The 21,487-nt window shown below is 44.1% G+C and overlaps 1 protein-coding gene across 1 annotated transcript in view; it reads left to right on the top strand.

Annotated features, from left to right (window-relative positions):
* PSMD2 (proteasome 26S subunit ubiquitin receptor, non-ATPase 2) overlaps window positions 1-11,959 on the top strand; it is a 39,524-nt gene extending 27,565 nt beyond the window's left edge. Inside the window, exons 15-21 of the mRNA XM_077290115.1 lie at window positions 1,697-1,830; window positions 5,913-5,996; window positions 9,310-9,478; window positions 9,562-9,656; window positions 9,857-9,983; window positions 10,059-10,177; window positions 11,227-11,959. Coding sequence (XP_077146230.1) covers window positions 1,697-1,830; window positions 5,913-5,996; window positions 9,310-9,478; window positions 9,562-9,656; window positions 9,857-9,983; window positions 10,059-10,177; window positions 11,227-11,409 — 911 coding nt within the window. The 3' untranslated portion in view covers window positions 11,410-11,959. The remainder of the gene's footprint in view (window positions 1-1,696; window positions 1,831-5,912; window positions 5,997-9,309; window positions 9,479-9,561; window positions 9,657-9,856; window positions 9,984-10,058; window positions 10,178-11,226) is intronic.
* Window positions 11,960-21,487: the final 9,528 nt, after the last annotated feature.

Below are 21,487 nucleotides of genomic sequence, written 5' to 3'. Positions count from 1 at the left end.
AGTATACAGCACAGAGCCACGTAGTATATTAGCCAGTCACGTAGTATATTGCCCTGCCACGTTTGTCACAGGTTAAAAAATACAAAATAAACACATACTCACCTTTCCGAGGGCCCCTTGTAGTACACGGCAGCTTCCGGTCCCAGGGTTGGTCTGAGCGCAGGTCCTGTGATGACGTCACGGTCACATGACCGTGTAGCGGTCACATGACCGTGACGTCACGTCAGGTCCTTGCCGCGCAGGACTTGTGATGACGTCGCGGTCACATGACCGTGACGTCATGGCAGGTCCTGCTGCCATACCATCTTTGCCACCGCAAGCTGCAACGGAAGATGGCGGGCTGCGCGAGCGGCTCAGCGGACTACAGAGGGGTGAGTATAGCAGGTTTTTTTTTTTTTTTTATTTATTATTTTTAACATTACATTTTGTACTATTGATGCCGCATAGGCAGCGTCAATAGTACAAAGTTGGGGACACGCAGGGTTAATAGCGGCGGTAACGGAGTGCGTTACCCGCAGCATAACGCGGTCCGTTACCGCCGGCATTAACCCTGTGTGAGCAGTGTTTGCGGGCACCGGGCAGTGAGTGCGGGGAGTAAGGAGCGGCCATTTTTTTCTGGACTGTGCGTGTCGCTGATTGGTCGCGGCAGCCATGACAGGCAGTTGCCGAGACCAATCAGCGAACGAATAACCGTGACAGACAGAAGGACAGAAAGACGGAAGTACCCTTAGGCAATTATATAGTAGATGAATAATGCATATGAAAATACTTCTGATAACAGTTTCTACAGTTTCCAGTGCTGCTCCTGTGCTCTCCTGGATTATGTATTTGCAGCTGTGACTACTAGGCTCACTACCACGTCCTCTGTGTGACAGGAAGTCACTTTCTCATTGTAAATCTGAGACTCAGAAACAGGCTCTCATAGAATTATATTGAGAGCAATGAATGGTCGGCTGTGATGAGCCAGTCATAAGTTGAAGTGAAGGACAGCATCCAGTCAAGGTGAAAGTGAAAAAATCTTCTTTATTGTTATAGTTATGTTATTGTTATAATGTGTGCAAACTGTAAAGCGCTGCGGAATATGTTAGCGCTATATAAAAATAAAGATTATTATTATTATTATGGTTATATAGTTTTACTATGTAAATCTTGTGGGCGGTCTGAGCTATGATGATTGGTTCAGTGATGACCAACTTCCTATTTAAGGCCCCCACTTTGTCATTATAGTATGCTTGATAAAGACCCAATTGGGCTGAAACGTCGCATTTTATGGCACAATAAAGAAGATTTTTTCACTTTCACCTTGATTGGATGCTGTCCTTCACTTCAACTTATGGTATGTGCTCTTCCACCTGGGTCCGGTGGATATAGGACGGGCATCCTCGGCCTCTGTTCCTGTTATACTCTGTCAGATGTGCTGTCTGCCTTGCATTTATTTTTGTGATGAGCCAGTCAGTCAAAGCTGCAGTCTGATGAAGAAGAGGACCAGAGGAGCACTTAAAAAAAAAAAAAAAAAAAAGCAGAAGACAGCAACTGCTAAGTACTATAATGTATGCATTCTGATAGCTAATGGATGGGGAAAATTCAAGAAACCAAAAAGAAACTGCTGAAATGGGACTTTAAGTAAATTGTAGGAACAATTGGTGTTTTTCGTTGTCTTAATACATCAGTGACCACTGCAACATTTCTTTACTAGGTTCTGGAAATGTGCTGAAGGTGCAGCAGCTTCTTCATATTTGCAGTGAACACTATGACTCTAAGGAGAAAGAAGAGGAGAAGAAAGACAAAAAGGAAAAAAAGGAGAGTGCTGCTGACATGGGATCACACCAGGTGTGGCTAAAATCTGGCCTGAGGCATATTTACACAGCCATTATTGTTCAGCTAATTGCCCTAATGATCTGGCCATATAGTCTTAGGGCTGGGCATAAATGTTGGCAAGATTTCAGCTGCACTTACACTGACAAGTTATCGTGAACAAGCATTCCTAGGGACACTCTTGTCACTATATTGTTGCAGTGTAAACTCGTGAAAGCTCGTTCATTGGTTCTAATGGTATTTTCTGCAGCACATGAGATCATTGTCCTCTGAAGAGAATCATCCTGTGTAAACAGTGGCAGCCTATGCACACTAAACAACTTCTTACCCATCATTCAGTGCACATAGTTTACCATGGTCTGCCTGTGTAGATGGGCTATTTAACGACCACTGATCGGCAAATATTTACTCCATTAGAGGTCTCTGGTTGGTCCAGGTGAATGGGCCTTTAAGGTACCGTCACATTAAGCGACGCTGCAGCGATAGCGACAGCGATGCTGATCGCTGCAGCGTCGCTGTTTGGTCGCTGGAGAGCTGTCACACAGACAGCTCTCCAGCGACCAACGATGCCGAGGTCCCCGGGTAACCAGGGTAAGCATCGGGTTGCTAAGCGCAGGGCCGCGCTTAGTAACCCGATGTTTACCCTGGTTACCAGCGTAAAAGTTAAAAAAACAAACAGCACATACTCACCAGCGCGTCCCCCAGCCTCTGCTTCCTGACACTGACTGAGCTCCGGCTCTAACAGCACAGCGGTGACGTCACCGCTGTGCTTTCACTTTCAGTTTAGGGCCGGCGCTCAGTCAGCGTCAGGAAGCAGAGGCTGGGGGACGCGCTGGTGAGTATGTGCTGTTTGTTTTTTTAACTTTTACGCTGGTAACCAGGGTAAACATCGGGTTACTAAGCGCGGCCCTGCGCTTAGTAACCCGATGTTTACCCTGGTTACCAGTGTAAAATATCGCTGGTATCCTTGCTTTTGCTGTCAAACACGGCGATACACGGCGACCTAGCGACCAAATAAAGTGCAGACCTTCTAGCAGCGACCAGCAATTTCACAGCGGGATCCAGATCGCTGCTGCGTGTCAAATACAGCGATATCGCTATCCAGGTCGCTGCAACGTCACGGATCGCTGGCGATATCGCCTAGTGTGACGGTACCTTTAGACCTTTTGTACAGTCCAAAGTGATTTTGGATTTGCTCTACCAAACAACATTATTGCAAATTGACATAACTGTATGTCAGTGCTGGTGTCTGCGTGTGCAGGGGGCTGTGGAGCTGAGCTGCCTACACAAAAGGTAGATGATGGCTATGCCTTGAACAGCTATGGCTGAAGCTGAGCTTTAATCACTACTGTTAATTGTTTAGATTCTGCAGTCTCTGACAGCGGCAGTTAAATTGTGTTGCCCCCCACTACACAATTGCGGGGCATTGATGGGTTACTAATGCCGGCCAGGGGCTTGCTGAAGGTCCCTGCCACTGCCATCTTGGTGCAGGCTGAGCTTCAGAGGAGTCTGATACTGCAATGCTATTCTATTGCAGTACATGGTATAGGCGATTCAAGTTATCAGTAAAACTGTCAGCTCGCCAAGCAAAAAAAACCCAATCCCTTATAAAGTTCTGATTGAAAAATAAAAACGTCATGAGTCTTGGAAAATGGTGTTACAAACCAATATTTTTAAAATGTTTTTTTTTTTAACTAAATGGATACTTCTGAAGGTTTTTTTTTTTACTACTTAAAGAAGTTCTCCCATGAACTTATTTCCCCCCCACTAAACCTGTGTTTGTGTATGCACTGTAATGTCATTGTGTTAAAGGGAACCTGTCACCCCCAAAATCAAAGGTGAGCTAAGGGTACCGTCACACTCAGCAACTTTTCAACGATCACGACCAGCTATACGACCTGGCCGTGATCGTTGGAAAGTCCTTGTGTGGTCGCTGGAGAGCTGTCACACAGACCGCTCTCCAGCGACCAACGATGCCGAAGTCCCCGGGTAACCAGGGTAAACATTGGGTTACTAAGCGCAGGGCCGCGCTTAGTAACCCGATGTTTACCCTGGTTACCATTGTAAATGTAAAAAAAAAAACATACTCACATTCCGGTGCCTGTCACGTCCCCGGGCGTCCGCTTCCCTGCACTCCTCCTGCATCCTGTGTAAGCGCGGCCGTAGAGCAGAGCGGTGACGTCACCACTGTGCTCTGATGTACGGCCGGCCGGCGCTGACACAGGATGCAGGAGGAGTGCAGGGAAGCGGACGCCCGGGGACGTGACAGGCACCGGAATGTAAGTATGTAGTGTTTTGTTTTTGTTTTTTTTTTTACATTTACAATGGTAACCATCGGTTTACTAAGCGCGGCCCTGCGCTTAGTAACCCGATATTTACCCTGGTTACCAGTGAAGACATTGCTGCATCGGAGTCACACACGCCGATGCAGCGATGTCAGCGGGTGATCCAGCGACGAAATAAAGTTTCAAACGATCTGCTACGACATACGATTCTCAGCGGGGTCCCTGATCGCAGTAGCGTGTCAGACACAGCGAGATCGTAACTATATCGCTGGAACGTCATGGATCGTGCCGTCGTAGCGACCAAAGTGCCACTGTGAGACGGTACCCTAAGCCCACCGGCATCATGGGCTTATCTACAGCATTCTGGAATGCTGTAGATAAGCCCCCAATGTATTCTGAAAGATGAGAAAAAGAGGTTAGATTATACTCACCCAGGGGCGGTCCCGCTGCGGTGGGCGTCGCGGTCCGGGGCCTCCCATCTTCTTACGTCCTCTTCTGGTCTTCACGTTCCTTCTCAGGCGTACTTTGTCTGCCCTGTCACTACTGCAGTGCAAAGGGGAAAGGTCAGAGAGGCCCGGCGCCTGCGTACTGCAGTACTTTGCTCTGCCCTCATCAGGGCAGACAAAGTATGCCTGAGAAGGAGCCGCGGCAGGAAGAAAAGAGAACGTCTATAAAGATAGGAGGCATCGGACCGCGACACCCATCGGACCAGACCGGGACCGCCCCTGGGTGAGTATAATCTAACCTCTTTTTCTCATCTTTCAGGATACATCGGGGCTTATCTACAGCTTTCCAGAATGCTGTAGATAAGCCCCTGATGCCGGTGGGCTCACCTTCGATTTTGGGGGTGGCAGGTTCCCTTTAATATACTCACCTGTTGCTGTCTTCTCCAGTATCCAGCGCTGCTGTCCTCCTCTTCAGAGTGACATAGCCTCCCTTCAGACTTTCTGGATCACGCTGAACTTGGCGTAAACCGGAAGTGGACTTCACAATCTAAGTCTTTAGAGCAGTGTTCCCCAAGTCCGGTCCTCAAGAGCCACCAACAGGTCATGTTTTTAGGATTTCCTTAGTATTGCACAGTTGATAATTGCATCACCTGGACAGGCAGGCATTCAATGACCTGTGTAATACTAAGGAAATCCTCAAAACATGACCTGTTGGCGGCTCTTGAGGACCGGACTTGGGGAACACTGCTTTAGAGTGTCAGACTTTGTAAAAGAGACTTCCGACTCACACGTATATCATAGTGACCCAGAAAGTCTACAGAGCGGTGGTGTCACTCAGAAGAGGAAACGACAGCAGCAGGTGAGTATATTAACACACTGACACTACAGTACATACACACAGGTTTTGGGGGGAAAAAAAGTTAATAGGAGAGCTTCTATAAATAAAACAAAATCTGTTAGTGTAGTATCACTGTAATCATACTAGCCAGCATAATCTTGTTTCCATGTAATTTTTACCAAACCATGAATACCATAAAACAAAAGCCAAAAAACAGGCAGAATTTCATTTATTTTACCATTTTCACCCCAGTACCATTTTTTCCAGTATATTATATGGCAAAATGGATGTTTGTTTTTTTCCCCCTTAGATGTGTGGTACTTTTGAATGACAAGCTATTCAGCGATGTCGGCAGAAAAATAAAAAATGCAATGGTTTCTTTGGGAAAAAAAAAGTCTGCGAAGGCAATGGTCTATACATAGTTGCAGCCAAACAGCTAGAACTATCCAATGGGATGGATCCGTTTCAGCCTCTGTTTTAGCCGATTTTGTAACCTGAACATCAGACCTGCATTTTCTCTCCTAACAGGGTGTGGCCGTCCTTGGCATTGCTCTCATTGCAATGGGTGAAGAAATAGGGTCAGAGATGGCCCTTCGCACTTTTGGCCATTTGGTAAGAAATATGATTTTGCTTTAATTCTCTCCTATTGGGAAACTGTGTGTTAACATTTTTTTTCAGTGTGGACAGTATGTATTTGATTACTGTTTCCATCCCAGTATTCTATATCTACAATCAGCTGTACCAGTGAATGGCCAAGAGTCATCTTGTTAGATGAGATGTCTTTGCAGTTGCTAACATTGTTGAAATGAATGGTGCCTCCATAGAACAACCAGTGTTGGAGAGCAAACCTAGTTTGAAGCATTTGAAACTTTAATGGAATTTTTTTTTTTTTATTCTTTTCATGTGGCTCGCTGATTAAAAGGACTGTCCTCTCCGAAAGACCTTGTTTCTGAATGTGTCATTTTAATATTTTCACTTACTCGTGTTTTCCCACTGTAAGTTTGCGACCGGGCTGCTTGCTATAGAGTGTCCTCTTGGTCATCTCCGCTATGAGCGTATGCTTAGGTTTCCTCTACATGCGGCACATGGCCTGGTTTCAGGTTTATAGTCAGTGTACAAGTTAAAGGGACTCTGTCAGCACAGAATTACTGTTCAAAGCAAGTACACACGCTCGGTGCATCATGGCGGGCCAAACATTTACGCGCACCTTTCTAACTGATTGTTCCCTCTTTTTCAACCTCCCTTTTCTTTGATTGACAGGTTTGGCTTCATAGGGCCAGAGAAGGGTGGAGATAGAAGGGAAAAAGAGCAGGTGGGAAGGTGCACCTAAATGTTTGTCCACTCCATGATGCACCGAGCACCTGTACCTGCTTTGAAAAGTCGTTATGTGAGGACAGAGTCCGTTTAAGTTGTGTTCTCTGACTCTAATCCTGCAAACAGGCCATGCACTGCATGTTTAGGAAACCTAAGCACATGCTCATAAAGGGACTCTGTCCTCTGTGTCATCGCCATTAAGTGAAACCATCCAAATTACAGATTCTTACTCTGGATCTTTTAATCTATTTATTGATTACTGTAGCGTTGTGAGGGTTCAGAGATTACGATTGATTTTTGATCAGATATTGGTTGTGAGGGGGACTGTTTAAAGCACAATTCCAGCTTTTTCTGTTTGTTTTTAATTGCAGTGCTGGAGTGGTGCTTTTAATCTAAGGTCCCTGCACTTACCTGTTGCCGTCTTCATCTTTTAATCTGTGTCGTCAATCTCCATCAGTTTGTGACCTGCTGATTGCGCCAGTGTTTGCTGGAGCAAGCCGGATGTCACTTTTCATTGCAAGTCTGAGGCCCTCATTCTAGGAGACTCATAGACTTGCATTGAGAGCTTGTGACCGTTACCTCTGACTTCTGGTCAGTCAGAAGTTGTGGTCAGAAGATGGCTGCGCAAGACCGAAGGGGCACTGGGAAAAGCTGAAGACAGCAGCTGGTAAATATGAGGCTTAGTGCAGGGACCTATGATTAGAAGCACCACTCCAGGGCTACAATGAGCAATTTAAGGGGTTGTCCAGTCAGAATGTGAGATAAGTGCATGTTCGTCAACAGGCACTCCCACCAATCAACTATTGCAAGCCCTGCTGGATATACATACTTACCGTATATACTCGAGTATAAGCCGACCCGAGTATAAGCCTAGGGTGGAAAATGCAGCAGCTACCGGTAAATGTCAAAAATAAAAATAGATACCAATAAAAGTAAAATTAATTGAGACATCAGTAGGTTAAGTGTTTTTGAATATCCATATTGAATCAGGAGCCCCATATAATGCTCCATACAGTTCATGATGGCCCCATAAGATGCTCCATACAAAATACTCCCCATATAATGCTCCATATTAAAATATGCCCCATAAGATGCTCCATAGAAACATTTGCCCCATACAGTGCTGCATAAAGGTTGATGGCCCAATAAGATGTTCCACACATTATGGCCCAATAAGATGCTCCATACATTATGGCCCCATAAGATGCTCCATACATTGTGGCCCCATACATTGTGGCCCCATACATTGTGGCCCCATACATTGTGGCCCCATAAGATGCTCCACACATTTGCCCCATTTGCTGTTGCTGCGATTAAAATAAAAAAAATCACATACTTACCTCTTCGCTCAGGCCCCCGGCACTTGCGATAGTCACCTTCCCCGTTCCATCGCTGCGAGCTGCTCTGTCTTCCATCCTCGGCACTGACTGTTCAGGCAGAGGGCGGCGCGCACACTAATCGCGCCCTCTGACCTGAACAGTCACAGCCAGAGGACGGAAGACAGAGCAGCGCACAGCGGTGGAACGAGGAAGGTGAATATCGCGCAATGCTCACCTCCCCCGATATACTCACCAGCTCCCGGCGCGGTCCCTGGTAGCGTCTCACTGTCAGATGGTCTCCGGGAGCCGGCAGCATCTTCCTGTGTTCAGTGGTCACGTACCGCTCTTTACAGTAATGAATATGCGTGCATATTCATTACTTTAATGAGCGGTACCACGTGACCGCTGAACACAGGAAGAGCTGCCCGGAGACCATCGGACATGCAGGGACCGCGCCAGGAGCAGGTGAGTATGTGACTGCCGTCGCTCCCCCTCACCCGCCGACCCCACGCCAACACTGACTCAAGTATAAGCCGAGAGGGTCACTTTCAGCCCAAAAAAGTGGACTGAAAATCTCGGCTTATACTCGAGTATATACGGTAAATCAGAGCTACAAAGCATAGCTCCATTCATTGTACTGCAGAACAGTTTTTATTCAAATCGGCTGCTGCCGTTCCATGTATCTACATTTTACCAGAGCTCGTAACAGCTGATCGGTGCAGGTCCTGGGTGTTGGACCCCGACCGATCTGATCTTGATTTCATCAAAATATTTTTAGCTGACAATCCCTTTTAATTGTGGATTATAATGAGAAGTTACACAATTTTATCTACGAATAATTATTAGATCATGAAGTTTTTGGGCATAACCATATGGACTCTAGCATAGAAATGCAGTGCTCTTGCAAAGGGGTGATATTATGTACATGAAATGGGCTTTAAGCAGAACTTTGGTGTACAGGCCCCCACACACATTAGACAGCCAAACCTGCCAATATCTGGGACCTTCAGACTCTCCTCAAGAGATATTGGGGGAGATAAGGATCTAGCATGTCATTTTGTTCTCCAGGAGACAAGCCACCAGAGGAGGAGTCTTGCAGCAGCTCTGAGAGAACACAGTGCAGTGCACCTGTGGTTGGGGGTGTCAGAAATGATGGCTTTCACCCTAACCATTGTTTGACCAGCCACTACCGATTGTGGACAGGGACCATTAGGAGCAGTTCTCAGTTACTTTTATTAACTGCAATCAGTCCTTTCCTTTTTATAATTGTTTTTTATAATTGCTTTCTGCAGCTCCGGTATGGGGAGCCCACGCTCCGCAGAGCGGTCCCCCTGGCTTTGGCCCTCATCTCCGTCTCCAATCCAAGGTTGAATATCTTGGACACATTAAGCAAGTTCTCCCATGATGCAGATCCTGAAGTGTCCTACAATTCAATCTTTGCCATGGGCATGGTGGGCAGTGGTAAGCATTGTATAGTGTTTTCTTTTTGATCTGTATATTTGTTTGGTCTCTGGAGAAGTTTACTTATTTCCTCTTTCCTATAGGCACAAACAATGCTCGCCTTGCTGCTATGCTGAGGCAGCTAGCCCAGTATCATGCCAAGGATCCCAACAATCTGTTCATGGTGCGACTGGCACAGGTAGATAAAATAGTTGCACAGCTCTGTTTGAGTCCTTTTTAAAACCAGAACTAATGTTTGAATTTCCATTATTACAAGCTCTTTCAGCCTCTGGTTAACCTCTTATGGGGGAACATAGCAAAAATGCGATTAGTCAAACTGTGTGATGGGCTGAGATGCTGGTTTTCAGTGTTGTCTGTAAATGCTCCTGTACTTTCTAGGGACTCACTCATTTGGGGAAAGGGACACTCACACTTTGCCCCTACCATAGTGATCGGCAGCTCATGAGTCAAGTGGCAGTGGCTGGTTTATTAACCGTGCTTGTGTCCTTCTTGGATGTTAGAAACAGTAAGTAGCTGTTTATTGATTTATGTGTGATTTTGCCTGCTACGTGGGCCTTTACCTACTGTTCTTTTTCTACAGTTGTGTTGGGCAAGTCGCATTATATACTGTACGGTTTAGTAGCTGCAATGCAGCCACGAATGTTGGTGACGTTTGATGAGGAGTTACGGCCTCTTCCAGTCTCTGTCAGAGTTGGACAGGTAAGAAAGAGAGAAATACCGGAACCAAAGTCTGGAGGTGAATAGGTGTAAAATGTGAAATACGGGTAAACTGCATACTCACAGCTACCAATCATGCAAAAAGGAGAAAACTAGGAGCAGATAGGTATAAATATAATACAAAGTACTTTATTAGATAACACACAAGTTACATGCTTGATAGCAAGATACATAAAAACATATTAGCAACGCATAGAATGCCCAAGGATGGGAATAAAAGGGGGGGACACCCCCGGTGTGTGCTGTTAGAGGAGATCACGTCCCATCCTTGGGCATTCTATGCGTTGCTAATATGTTTTTATGTATCTTGCTATCAAGCATGTAACTTGTGTGTTATCTAATAAAGTACTTTGTATTATATTTATACCTATCTGCTCCCAGTTTTCTCCTTTTTGCATGTTATTCATGGAGTTGGTTTTGCTTTAGGCAGGGGGTAGTTTTGCACTATTTTGTGCTTTCACCCCCCTCTGTGTATCTGATATGTTGCCTGGTTTTGTTACCACAGCTACCAATCAGTAGGTGCTGGCCTTTTAGTATTGTAGTGGCACACAAATAAGACTTGTAAAAATATAGAAGTGCCCTGGTCCAACCTCCATGTTTGTTCTCTATGGCACAGGCCACTTACAAGGCCTAGTAAGTGGCTGAAGTGCCCAGGATACCCGGGCAGATGATTGGCATTGCAGAAGTGAGCACAGCCTTGATCTGGCTGCTGCCCAGGACTGAACTTGATGACGGGCCATAGTAGTTTTATATCTTTCTGCTCATCTCTATTATTTACCGGTGTGTAGTGTACCATGCAGGCTAGCAGCTCACCTGATGGAAGTACACCACACACACAAATGATGCCCCATTCTGAGCCAACTTCACAAACCACTTTGCTTACTGCAGAAATTATACAAATCAGATACCTTTTTTATGCCCTAGGATTTTGCTAGGTAGTTGTGTCATAAATTAATTATTTATTCCAGACAACAATTGGGTCTTCTAGGTTGTAAACAAATGTCTTCTCGTTTTTTTTTTTCTTTCTTCAGGCTGTGGATGTTGTTGGCCAGGCTGGCAAGCCCAAGACTATCACAGGATTCCAGACACACACAACACCTGTGTTGTTGGCACATGGTGAGCGGGCAGAGCTGGCCACAGAAGAGTATCTGCCCGTAACGCCCATTCTTGAAGGATTTGTCATCCTTCGAAAGAACCCTAATTATGATATGTAGTGCTTGAAAACCGTGGCGGGAGGGAATGTTGTGGGGTCGTGGGACTAGTTGTGTTTTTTCTTTTTGTTACTAAATCTTATTAAATAATTTCACAACCCACATTCTGGATTAATAATGCCTCCCAGCGGCATATTGTGTCTTCAGAACAACAGGCTTTGATGTAATATACTCACGAAATTTTAGGTTTCCGTTGCACAAAAGCAAATCCATTTGGTTACTAAACTGCTGGTCATTGGACATGGCTAATATAGAAGGGAGTGTTTCTGCAAATGCGCAATCAGCATTGCTGGATCAATTTGGTCAAAATTCTAGTATTTTCATAATTTGTTTTATTTTAAATGAGTTTATTAGATTTGCAAATCCACTGAATATAATGTACAGTACATGTCTTCTATTTTATTCCTTTTATAAACAGGACAAATGAAAGAAGCAAAATATTCTATAAAACAATTACACAAGGGACTTTTTTTGTGTAAACAGGAAGTAATTATGTTTGGGCTCCTTACCGTTACTCATTTACAGATAAAGAAAATAAAATGAATTCCTTGTCTATGGGTCGTGAGACAAAGTTCATGATTTTTTTTTTTTGTTTAATTATACAATGGAATCTAAAGCTGTGCTAGCAGTTTCCTCAGACCCAGAAATAGAATTCTACATTGGATTGTATTTAGCTAGTTCTGAACTCTTATCACGTCCCCATGCTTGATTCCTACCAACAAATATAGTTAGTTTAAAATTCATTTACTTTTCACCAGAAAAACACCTTAAAGCTCAACGCATGCATGGAACTCAACTCTCCTCTCCAGCGGTCTCTTTCTGGCCAGGAGTGGCATCGTCGCCAACAATCAGTGACTTTACTAATGTTGCATCTGTTAGGGTCAGATAAAAATGGATTTTTATTTAATGGATCTGTTTCCAATAGACTTTAATTTTAAAAATAAAACAAAAATAAAGTAAAACTGATCCAGTTGAAATGTTTTTCTTTTTCAGGCAGACAAAAAATGTCTGCCCGACTATCTTGTCAACGGGTTGTTGCTGGATCCATTCTTAGTGATGATTACTAGATGTGAATATAGCCTAAAAGGCTTTCTATGATCAGACTAATGATGACTAGAGTTGAGCGAATTTGTTCGGATTTGGGTCCAAATACGATCGGCAGCGAATATTGTTTTTGCAATATTCGTCGAACACAGCCGAATGTCATTAGAGTCAATGGGAGTAGAAATTACCGAATATGTTCGGAACCGATCATCAAACATGAATTCGGCACAAATAGGGTACCAATATGGCAAATTCAGATTCGGCAACCAAATTAGAATAAATTTAACTCTAATGATGACCTATTGTTAAAGTGTATCTGTCAGCAGGTTTTTGCTATGTAATCTGAAGGCAATTTTCTGTAGGGGTAAAAGTAGATGCCTTTCTTATCAAGCTCTGGTTTTGTTTGCTTACTTACATTGATTGTTTTAGCACCAGTAGTTTATCATTGTTGTGACTAGCTGGGTGTGAGCCGTGGTCCGACACGCCCCCTCCTCTGATAGGCACCTCACTGTTTATGTACTTTGTACAGTGATAGCATGGTGTGGGCGTGGTTAGCTGTGATGTGGGCGGGCTTAGCTTCCTCAGCTCTGCTTCATCGCTAAATCGAAAAGCTCTGATTGTGTAAGAACGGCTGCACCCAGTAATCTAAGTTGGATTCATCTTCTTTGCCTACATCAGTCTGCTGACAGAGTCCCTTTAAAATAGGCCATCAATTTCTGATCGGCTTCAGTTGGAACCTTGGCACCCCTGCTGTTATGGAGTGTTCATGTTAGCATTGCAACCCCTTTAACGTTATATCGTACTACTGACCTGCAAGTGGTATTTTTAGCAGTAGTGCTTGTTGTCCCATCCAAGTTTAAACAGCTGATCTGGAGAGGTTTCAAGGTTTAGAAAGCCACATAAGTGAATTTGATGGCCTATTCTTTCATTATTCCTTCATTAGCTTAATGCTGGGAAACCCCCTCACAGTATGTGCATATGATGGGGTTTTTTTTTTTAGGAAGATTCCACCTAAATAAAAAAATGTAACTTATACAGAGCAATGGCAAAACAACTTGCTGTGCATATGTTTGGTTTTTTTTAAAACACCTTTTAACTACTTTACGACTGTCTGAGCCTGAAGTGGTTAAAAGTTAATGACCAATTTTCAGGCCGCTTACACTTAAAATGTAAAAGAAAAAAATTATACATGTATATGTTGCCGCTAAAAAGCCTGATTTCTTAAAATGACCAAAATACACGGTCATGATTATAAAAATGTAAAAGACAGTAAAGAGAGTAGCGGAGGGATGACCAAGAGGGAGTCAAGGCCTACTTTAAAAGATGTGTAAGAAAAAACAGATCTATAGAGGTCTGTAAGCACAGAGTTGGTGTGGCGAAGGGGGTATGTATGGTTCCTTTATTCTTCCCAGGGTGACCAGATTTTCTCGAATTTACCTACCTTGTCAGATAATATAGCTAAAACTTTGTCATTAGTCTCATACCTGGAGATCCATTTCATATCTACCATGAAGTCTCAAGTCCTGGTTTTCTCCAAGCTGAAGTAATATCATTTTTATTTGCAAGGAAAATGATATAAATGATAGTATAGAGGGGTTTTTGTTGATGCTTTGCTTTAGTAAAGGCTCCCAAATGTTTTTTCTCTAGGTTATAGACTGTGTGACTGAGTATGAGATGGTACACTGTAATCCAGAACCTACATGCTTTGGGGCAAAGCCACCCTATATGATACATGTTGCCTACAGATTGGCAGCCTCTGAAACACAGAGGAGTAGTTGAGTATGGCTTTGGCTACTCTGGCTGGAGTTTAATAGTCTCATTACTTTATAGTTTGTTTCCAGCATCAGAGTATTAAGTAAGACTCCTGTAGTAGAAGACCAAATGTGAGTCTAGTGTCCATCAGTTAGTGTGAAGCCAATATCAGACTCCCGGTAAGGTAATACCTATGGATGGTGTGGTTTAGGTGAGTATAGAGGAGTGAGATGGTGCCCTGTGTGAGGGTTTGTGTGACTTCTCTGTTCAAATGTGGTAAGGGAGTATGGTGCAGTTGTATTCTTCAACAGAGAGATGATAAAACATTTGAGCTGCTCGTATCCAAACACTATGGAGAGGTGATGGAATTTTTCTTTAAGAAATTAAATAAGTGATGAAGTTGAGAGACACCCGCTGTGATCCATGCACACACTGCTAGAGGGGATTCAGTGCCTGGAGGGAATCGGGTAATTCCGCATAGAGGTGCTAGTGGAAGTGAAGGATAGCTAAGGGAAGAGGAGTATTTTAAGGAGCCCCATAACTTGAGTGAGTGGGATATTACAGATTTTGAAATATGCTTGTGCCGAGAGAAGCCATAGAAGAGTGTCAATGGGTGACATTCTGGGGCTTCCAGGTTCAGAGGACGCATGGTATGGTTAATTGAGCCAGTTATGCACTGGCGGTAATACTGTGGCCCTAGTTACACGGTGGGCCTGTCTGAAGGAGTTCTATTCTGTTATTTCACTCTGACATGGGTCACGTGGCCAAAAATTGCTGTGTGCTTCACCATTGCAGTATAATACAAGTGAATGGGGTCGTTGTGATCCCTGGGGTAGAGCGACTGTGGCAAGCGATGTCTCAAGAAGTGGTTTTTTTGCGTGAATTTCTTGTCACTTGCATTACACTTTGTTGTGGACATAATATCTGTGTATACTCAGCCTAAATCAAACATAAAATTAATGCAAAAAAAGGATGGATTGACAAATCCATGTGTAAAAAAAAAAAATAAAAAAAAATCTTCAAGCTTTATTCCATTAGATTAGATTTCTTTGTTTTGCTTATTTATACATTCAAAACCCAGCGCTTTGGACGCAGCGGATACCCTGCTCCTCCCAAAGCGCTGCCCCTGTTGTACGCACGGTGATTCCGCATGTGTTCAGTGAACACATGCGGAATCACCACATCTTAATCAAAGACCGGGTTATTTATCTTGCGTCTCCGCAAGATAGACATGCTGTGGTCGGCAAAGACGCCCCGCATGTCCGGACACGCAGGGCCGCCGCAGCGTCCAATCCGCAGCAAAAACTCAAGCAATACGCCCCGTCGAAACTTAGCCTTACACTCCTATAACTAAGGGCAGTAACACCCAAAACGTGTCTGTGTTTGTCTACCATTTTCATGAGGATTTTAATCTAATTGAATAAAGCTTGAAGATTTTTTCTTATACATGGATGTGTCAATTCATCCTTCTGTTTTGCACTGTTTCTCACTGTTGGGCATTAGTGATGAGCAAACGTGCTCATAAAAAGGTGTTATCTGAGTTTCTTGGGAGTGCTATTTTATTATGTTAGTCCCCGCGCGGCTACATGATTTGCGGCTGTTGGATACCTACAACACATGCGGGGATTGTCTTAGGCTAAGTTCACACTAGCGTTGTGCGCCGCTGCGTCGGCGACGCAACGCACAACGCACGCAAAAACGCGGCAAAACGCACGCAAAAACGCTGCGTTTTGCGACGCATGCGTCGGTTTTTTGCCGAAAATCGGACGCAAGAAAAATGCAACTTGTTGCGTTTTCTTGGTCCGACGCTTGCGGCAAAAAAGACGCATGTGTGGCACAACGCAACAAAAAAAAACGCATGCGTCCCCCATGTTAAGTATAGGGGGCGCATGACGCATGCGTCGCCGCTGCGTCGCCGACGCAAACCCGACGCACATTAGCTTAACGCTAATGTGAACGTAGCCTAACAGCCACAAAGCATGCAACCGCAGACATATTATTGAAGTACGCCGAAGACACCGTTATCACCCTAGCATGCTCGGATGACATCTTAGCCCAGCTCGTCACTATTGTTCAGCAGTCTGGATTGACGCGCACAATGTTTATGAACAGGCTCTTCCATAAAATGGTGAGGCTACTTTTTATCTAAACTTTTTCTTCAATCCAAAAATTAGTTAATTAAAACTGCATTTACCTTGTATTTAGCATTCAAGGTTATTTTTCACATTTGACCATCCTCATAGAGGGATCTAATAAAGAATATTACAGCTTACCTGAAATCTGATGTGGAAATCCCTGTAAGAAGCAAATTCATCTGGGTCTATACAAACCTTGGAGGATTTTGGGGTAATCTAATGCAAAGTGAGTAATACTAAAGAGGCATTAATAGATAGGGGAGCTGAGGAAATAAAATAGAAGCAAACATTGGCTACATTTGACCTGGTGACAGGTCTTCTTTAAAGGGGTTGTCCTGTGTGACTGCAGCCTTATGAAGCCCACGCTCTGTGAGGATTTGCTGGTTTCCGAGCCGGGACCTGCAGATATTTATGCGATATACATATTCCCGGCCAGAACCCGACTAGTGGGTTTGACTTTGCTCCATACACTTGTATTGACCGAGGCTGCTCCCCGTCTAGTGATGCAGTGATCCAGTGAGCGCGGCCATGCACAATACAAGTGTATGGAGCAAGGCTGTGCCCACTAGACGGCCTGTGGCCGGGAGTATGCATATCACATACATCACCACCTGTCACGCCTCAGAAATCGGCGAATCCTCGCAGCACACATTTTGTGTGCTGGGGGATTCATAAGTCTGCGGTCACACAGTGACTGCAATATAATAAAACCTTGCGCTCAACTTAGTGGTGTGATGATTTATTGTAGTACGCTTAACAAACGTTTCGGTCATGTTTGACCTTCATCAGTGACTACAAATAGTGACATACAAAAACTAAGAAACAAACAACAAAAGTATATACAAAAATATTGGCCATAATAGTATAGTTTTCACGTAAAATGCAGGTCCTACAATAACTTAGCAAGACATACCGTATTTTCCGGTATGAGACGTATAAGACGACCTTTTAACCCCTGAAAATCCTCTTAAAAGTCTGGGGTCATCTTTTGAGGTGGTTGTGGACCAATGTGCATATAATGGGTGGGGGGGAGGGGTCCCGATGACGAAGAGAGGGGGCGTCTCACAGGGAAGGTGTAAGTGGAGTATCCCCCTATTACCTCATTGTGGCAGCGATGCTCTCTGTGCTGGGGGACGGTGGCTCCTATTTGTGCAGCGTGGGGCTCTGTTCTGTGAGGCGACGGCATATCTTTGTGTAGCGTTGGGGCTCTGCCGGCATTTCCTCAAAGCCACCGCATCGCAGCAATGGAGCTGCCGGTGCCTCCGGGAAAATGGCCGCCGGGGGCGGCGAATGCTCAGATTCAGATCTTGTCCCGAAGATACGCCGCCGCCCCCCAGCACAGAGCCCCCACGCTTCACAAAGAGGAGCCGCCACCGGCCCCCAGTACAGAGACCCCACGCTGCACAAAGAGGAGCCATTTGGTGGCCCTGTTCTCAGTTGTGGTTATGGATGTCATGGATTCCTTAAGTAGTGACGATGGATAGCCCCTCTCTAGAAATTTAGTAGACATCTCATTCAGATGTCGTTCCCGAAGACCCTCATCTGATACTGTTACTCTTACTTGCTGATATTGGGATTTGGGAATGGATCATTTGATTGATGGTGGGTGTAAGCTATTGAAATGTAAGAGGCTATAACGATCAGTGGTTTTAGTATACAGCTCCATAGATATGGTGCCCTCTTCATTTTTGATGACCAGAGTATCCAAGAAATTCATCTGATTAGGGTTGTGAGATATTGTGAATGTAATACCAGGCCATGTTGAAGTGAGAAAATCAAAGAAGGTTAGTAGGGACTCCACTGAGCCACCCCATATGCAAAAAATATCGTCGATATACCGTTTTCAGAGAATAGCGTTGTTCTGATATAAAGAACACTTATAGATGATGCTTTCTTCAAAATCGGCCATATATGAATTTGCATATGGGGGCGCTACATTGAAGCCCATGGAGGTGCCACATGTTTGAAGGTAAAAGTCATCCTGGAACAAGAAAAAGTTAGATGTAAGTATCAGAGTGAGAAGGTCCATACACAGACATAATTTAGTCACTGTCCATTCCCGAGACCGTGAGTAGGCGATGTGCAGATCTTGTACCCTCTCGATGCGAAATTGACGTGTAAAGGTCTTTCACATCGAAGGATACCAGAATTGCTTCCTTTGGGATTCTACCCAGTTCTTTAATGATTTTAAAGGGAATCTGTCACACCAAAAATGGCCTATAAGCTAAGCCCACCGGCATCAGGGGCTTATCTACAGATTTCTGTAGTGCTGTAGATAAGCCCCCGATGTATCCTGAAAGAAAAACAGGTTATATTATACTCACCCAGGGGCGGTCCGGTCCGATGGGCGTCGCGGTCTGGGTCCGGCGCCTCCCATCTTCATACGATCTTGTCGTTTTCTTGCCGCGGCTACTGCGCAGGTGTACTTTGCCCTGTTGAGAGCAGAGCAAAGTACTGCAGTGCGCAGGCGGCAGGCCTCTCTGACCTTAGTATAGGTGATAAATGCAGAAGTGGTGCTTATGTTTCTATTATACTTTTCCTCTATTTGTTCCACTCCTGGTCTTGGCTTACAAATACTGATGTAAAATACTGACCAAATACTGCTTGTGTGATGGCAGCCTTACTGCCTCCTCATTCCCAAATTGCAGGCACCCATCACCAACCTCAGTGCTGACAATCTGGCCATTTACTTCAAAGAAAAAAATAGAACATATCCAACAGATAAATTCTTTCCCAATCCCCAAATAGCATGGATCCTATTCACTCTCGCACTTTAGATTCACTTTCTGTCTTTGAACTAGTCATGACTCATGGAAGAAAATGTTACTATGTTCCTTGCTTCTTCTTGTCCTATTCCCTCTCACCTCCTCCAATCACGCTCCCCGGCTGTCACTATCCATCTACCTAAAATAGTAACCACTGTATTTCTTCTGGTATGTGTCCTCATTCAAAAATGTTGCTATAAACCATTTACTATAAATAAAAAATTGCCTCACCAGAGCTGCTCTGCTAACTACAGACCTGTCCCTAACCTCCTCTTTATCACTGAACCCCTTGAACTCTTGGTCCACTCTAACCCCCTGTTAGATCACTCTCCTCTTGACCATTTACAATTCAGTTTCTGCTCTTTACACTGTAGAGATTTCCCTTATTAGTCTTTATCTACTAACTGCTAAATCTAATGATCACTATCACTACTTTCTATTTTCCTTGATTATTTTTCTGCAGCATCTGACACTAGATCACCAGCTCCTCACTATGCTCCACTCTATTGGTCTAGAGTAGGGTTGAGCGACTTTGACCTTTTTAGGGTCGAGTCATGTTTTGCGAAACCCGACTTTTTGAAAAGTCGAGTCGGGCGAAATCGGCCGATTACTGCGAAAAGTCGAGGATCGGCCGGAACACGAAACCCTATGCACGTCAATGGGGATTTTTTTTTTTTTGATGATTTCTCTCTCTCTCTCTATGCACGTCAATGGGGATTTTTTTTTTTTTTGTCTCTCTCTCTCTCTCTCTCTCTCTCATATTCCCCTCCGTCCCATATTCCCCTCCGTCCCAGCACAGAAAATCTCGTGTTACACATTGCAAATCCCTACTGCGCACAAGCGATAAAATCATGATAGCCGTGCACGCCCCTAACCCCTATGTCATCACTCTGCCCACACTCCTTCATTAGCTGAAAAAATGGCGCTAAACGCGTCATACGAAACGCGACTTTGGCGCCAAGATCGCGTACCGCATGGCCGACCCCACACAGGGATCGGGTCGGGTTTCATGAGACGCCGACTTTGCCAAAAGTCGTCGACTTATGAAAATGAACGATCCGTTTCGCTCAACCCTAGTCTAGAGCAGTATTTCCCCAACTCCAGTCCTCACGGACCCCAACAGGTCATGTTTTCAGGATTTCCATAGTGCTGCACAAGTGACAGAACTCCTGATACTTCCATCACCTGTGCGATACTAAGGAAATCCTGAAAACATGACCTGTTGGGGTCCATGAGGACTGGAGTTTGGGAAACACTGACCGCTCCTTCAATGTGTCATTTGCTGGCTGTTTTTCCTCTTTTTTTTTCCCCCCCCTTTTTCTGTTGGGGTTCCTCAGGATTCAATCCTAGGTCACCGCTTTTCTCTCGACAACGCCTGTACTTTACAAATCAGCAGGTTTTGTTTTCCGTACCATAATTATGCTGATGACACCCAATTCTCTTTTAGATTGTGAGCCCTCACAGGCAGGGTCCTCTCTCCTTATGTACCAGTCGTGACTTGTATCGATTAAGATTATTGTACTTGTTTTTATTATGTATACCCCTCCTCACATGTAAAGCGCTATGGAATAAATGGCACTATAATAATTCTCCCGACATCACATTTACATTACTACAAAATACCAGTGATTGCTGTCTCTAACATCATGTCCTTTCTCTATTTGTAACTGAGCCTGTCCAAAAATGAACCTCATGTGTTTGCCTTATTTACTAAGCTACCTAAACCCAAAAGTGCCATTTCTTTTGGTGGTTGTAGCATAACTCCAAATAACACCTGCTTTCAGGGGAAATTATTGATTTTGATTTCCTTCAACTCTTATAGCCAATCTCTCTTGCTCATGTTACCTGGACCTCAAAAGGATCTAAAAAAAAATCTGTTATTTTCTTAGATTTTATACAGCAAAAAATTCTTACGGTTCTTCAGCTATATTCACAAGTTGCGTTTTTGCTGCTTTTTTATGCAAATTTTAAGCTGTGTTTTACAGTACCAGCAAAAGCGATGAGATTTCAGAAAGCTCATGCACACAGTTGTTTTTTTTCCTGGCTGAATTAGAAAACTGCTGCCTTTTTGAAAACTGTAGCATGTCACTTCCTTCAGTGTTTTTGCAGCATTTTTTTTTTCACCCATCAAAAGCAACGAGAAATTGCAAAAACTCAGCAAAAAATGCAGGTATCAGATTTTGCTGTGTTTTTGGTGCAAAAACATAAGGAGGTTGCATCATGTGTTTTTTGGGCCACTAAACTTTATCACCATGCACAGGAGACAATAAAAATGCAGCAAAACCTGCTTTTTGTAAGCATTTTCTTTACTGCCAAGAGAGCGTTTTTTGCCAGCAGAGAAAAACGCATTGTATGAGCATAGCCTCACCCTTAACCCTTTCCAAA

The sequence above is a fragment of the Ranitomeya variabilis genome, chromosome 2 (assembly GCF_051348905.1).
Source record: "Ranitomeya variabilis isolate aRanVar5 chromosome 2, aRanVar5.hap1, whole genome shotgun sequence".
Classification (NCBI taxonomy): domain Eukaryota; kingdom Metazoa; phylum Chordata; class Amphibia; order Anura; family Dendrobatidae; genus Ranitomeya; species Ranitomeya variabilis.
This window is presented reverse-complemented; position numbering and strand designations above follow the sequence as displayed.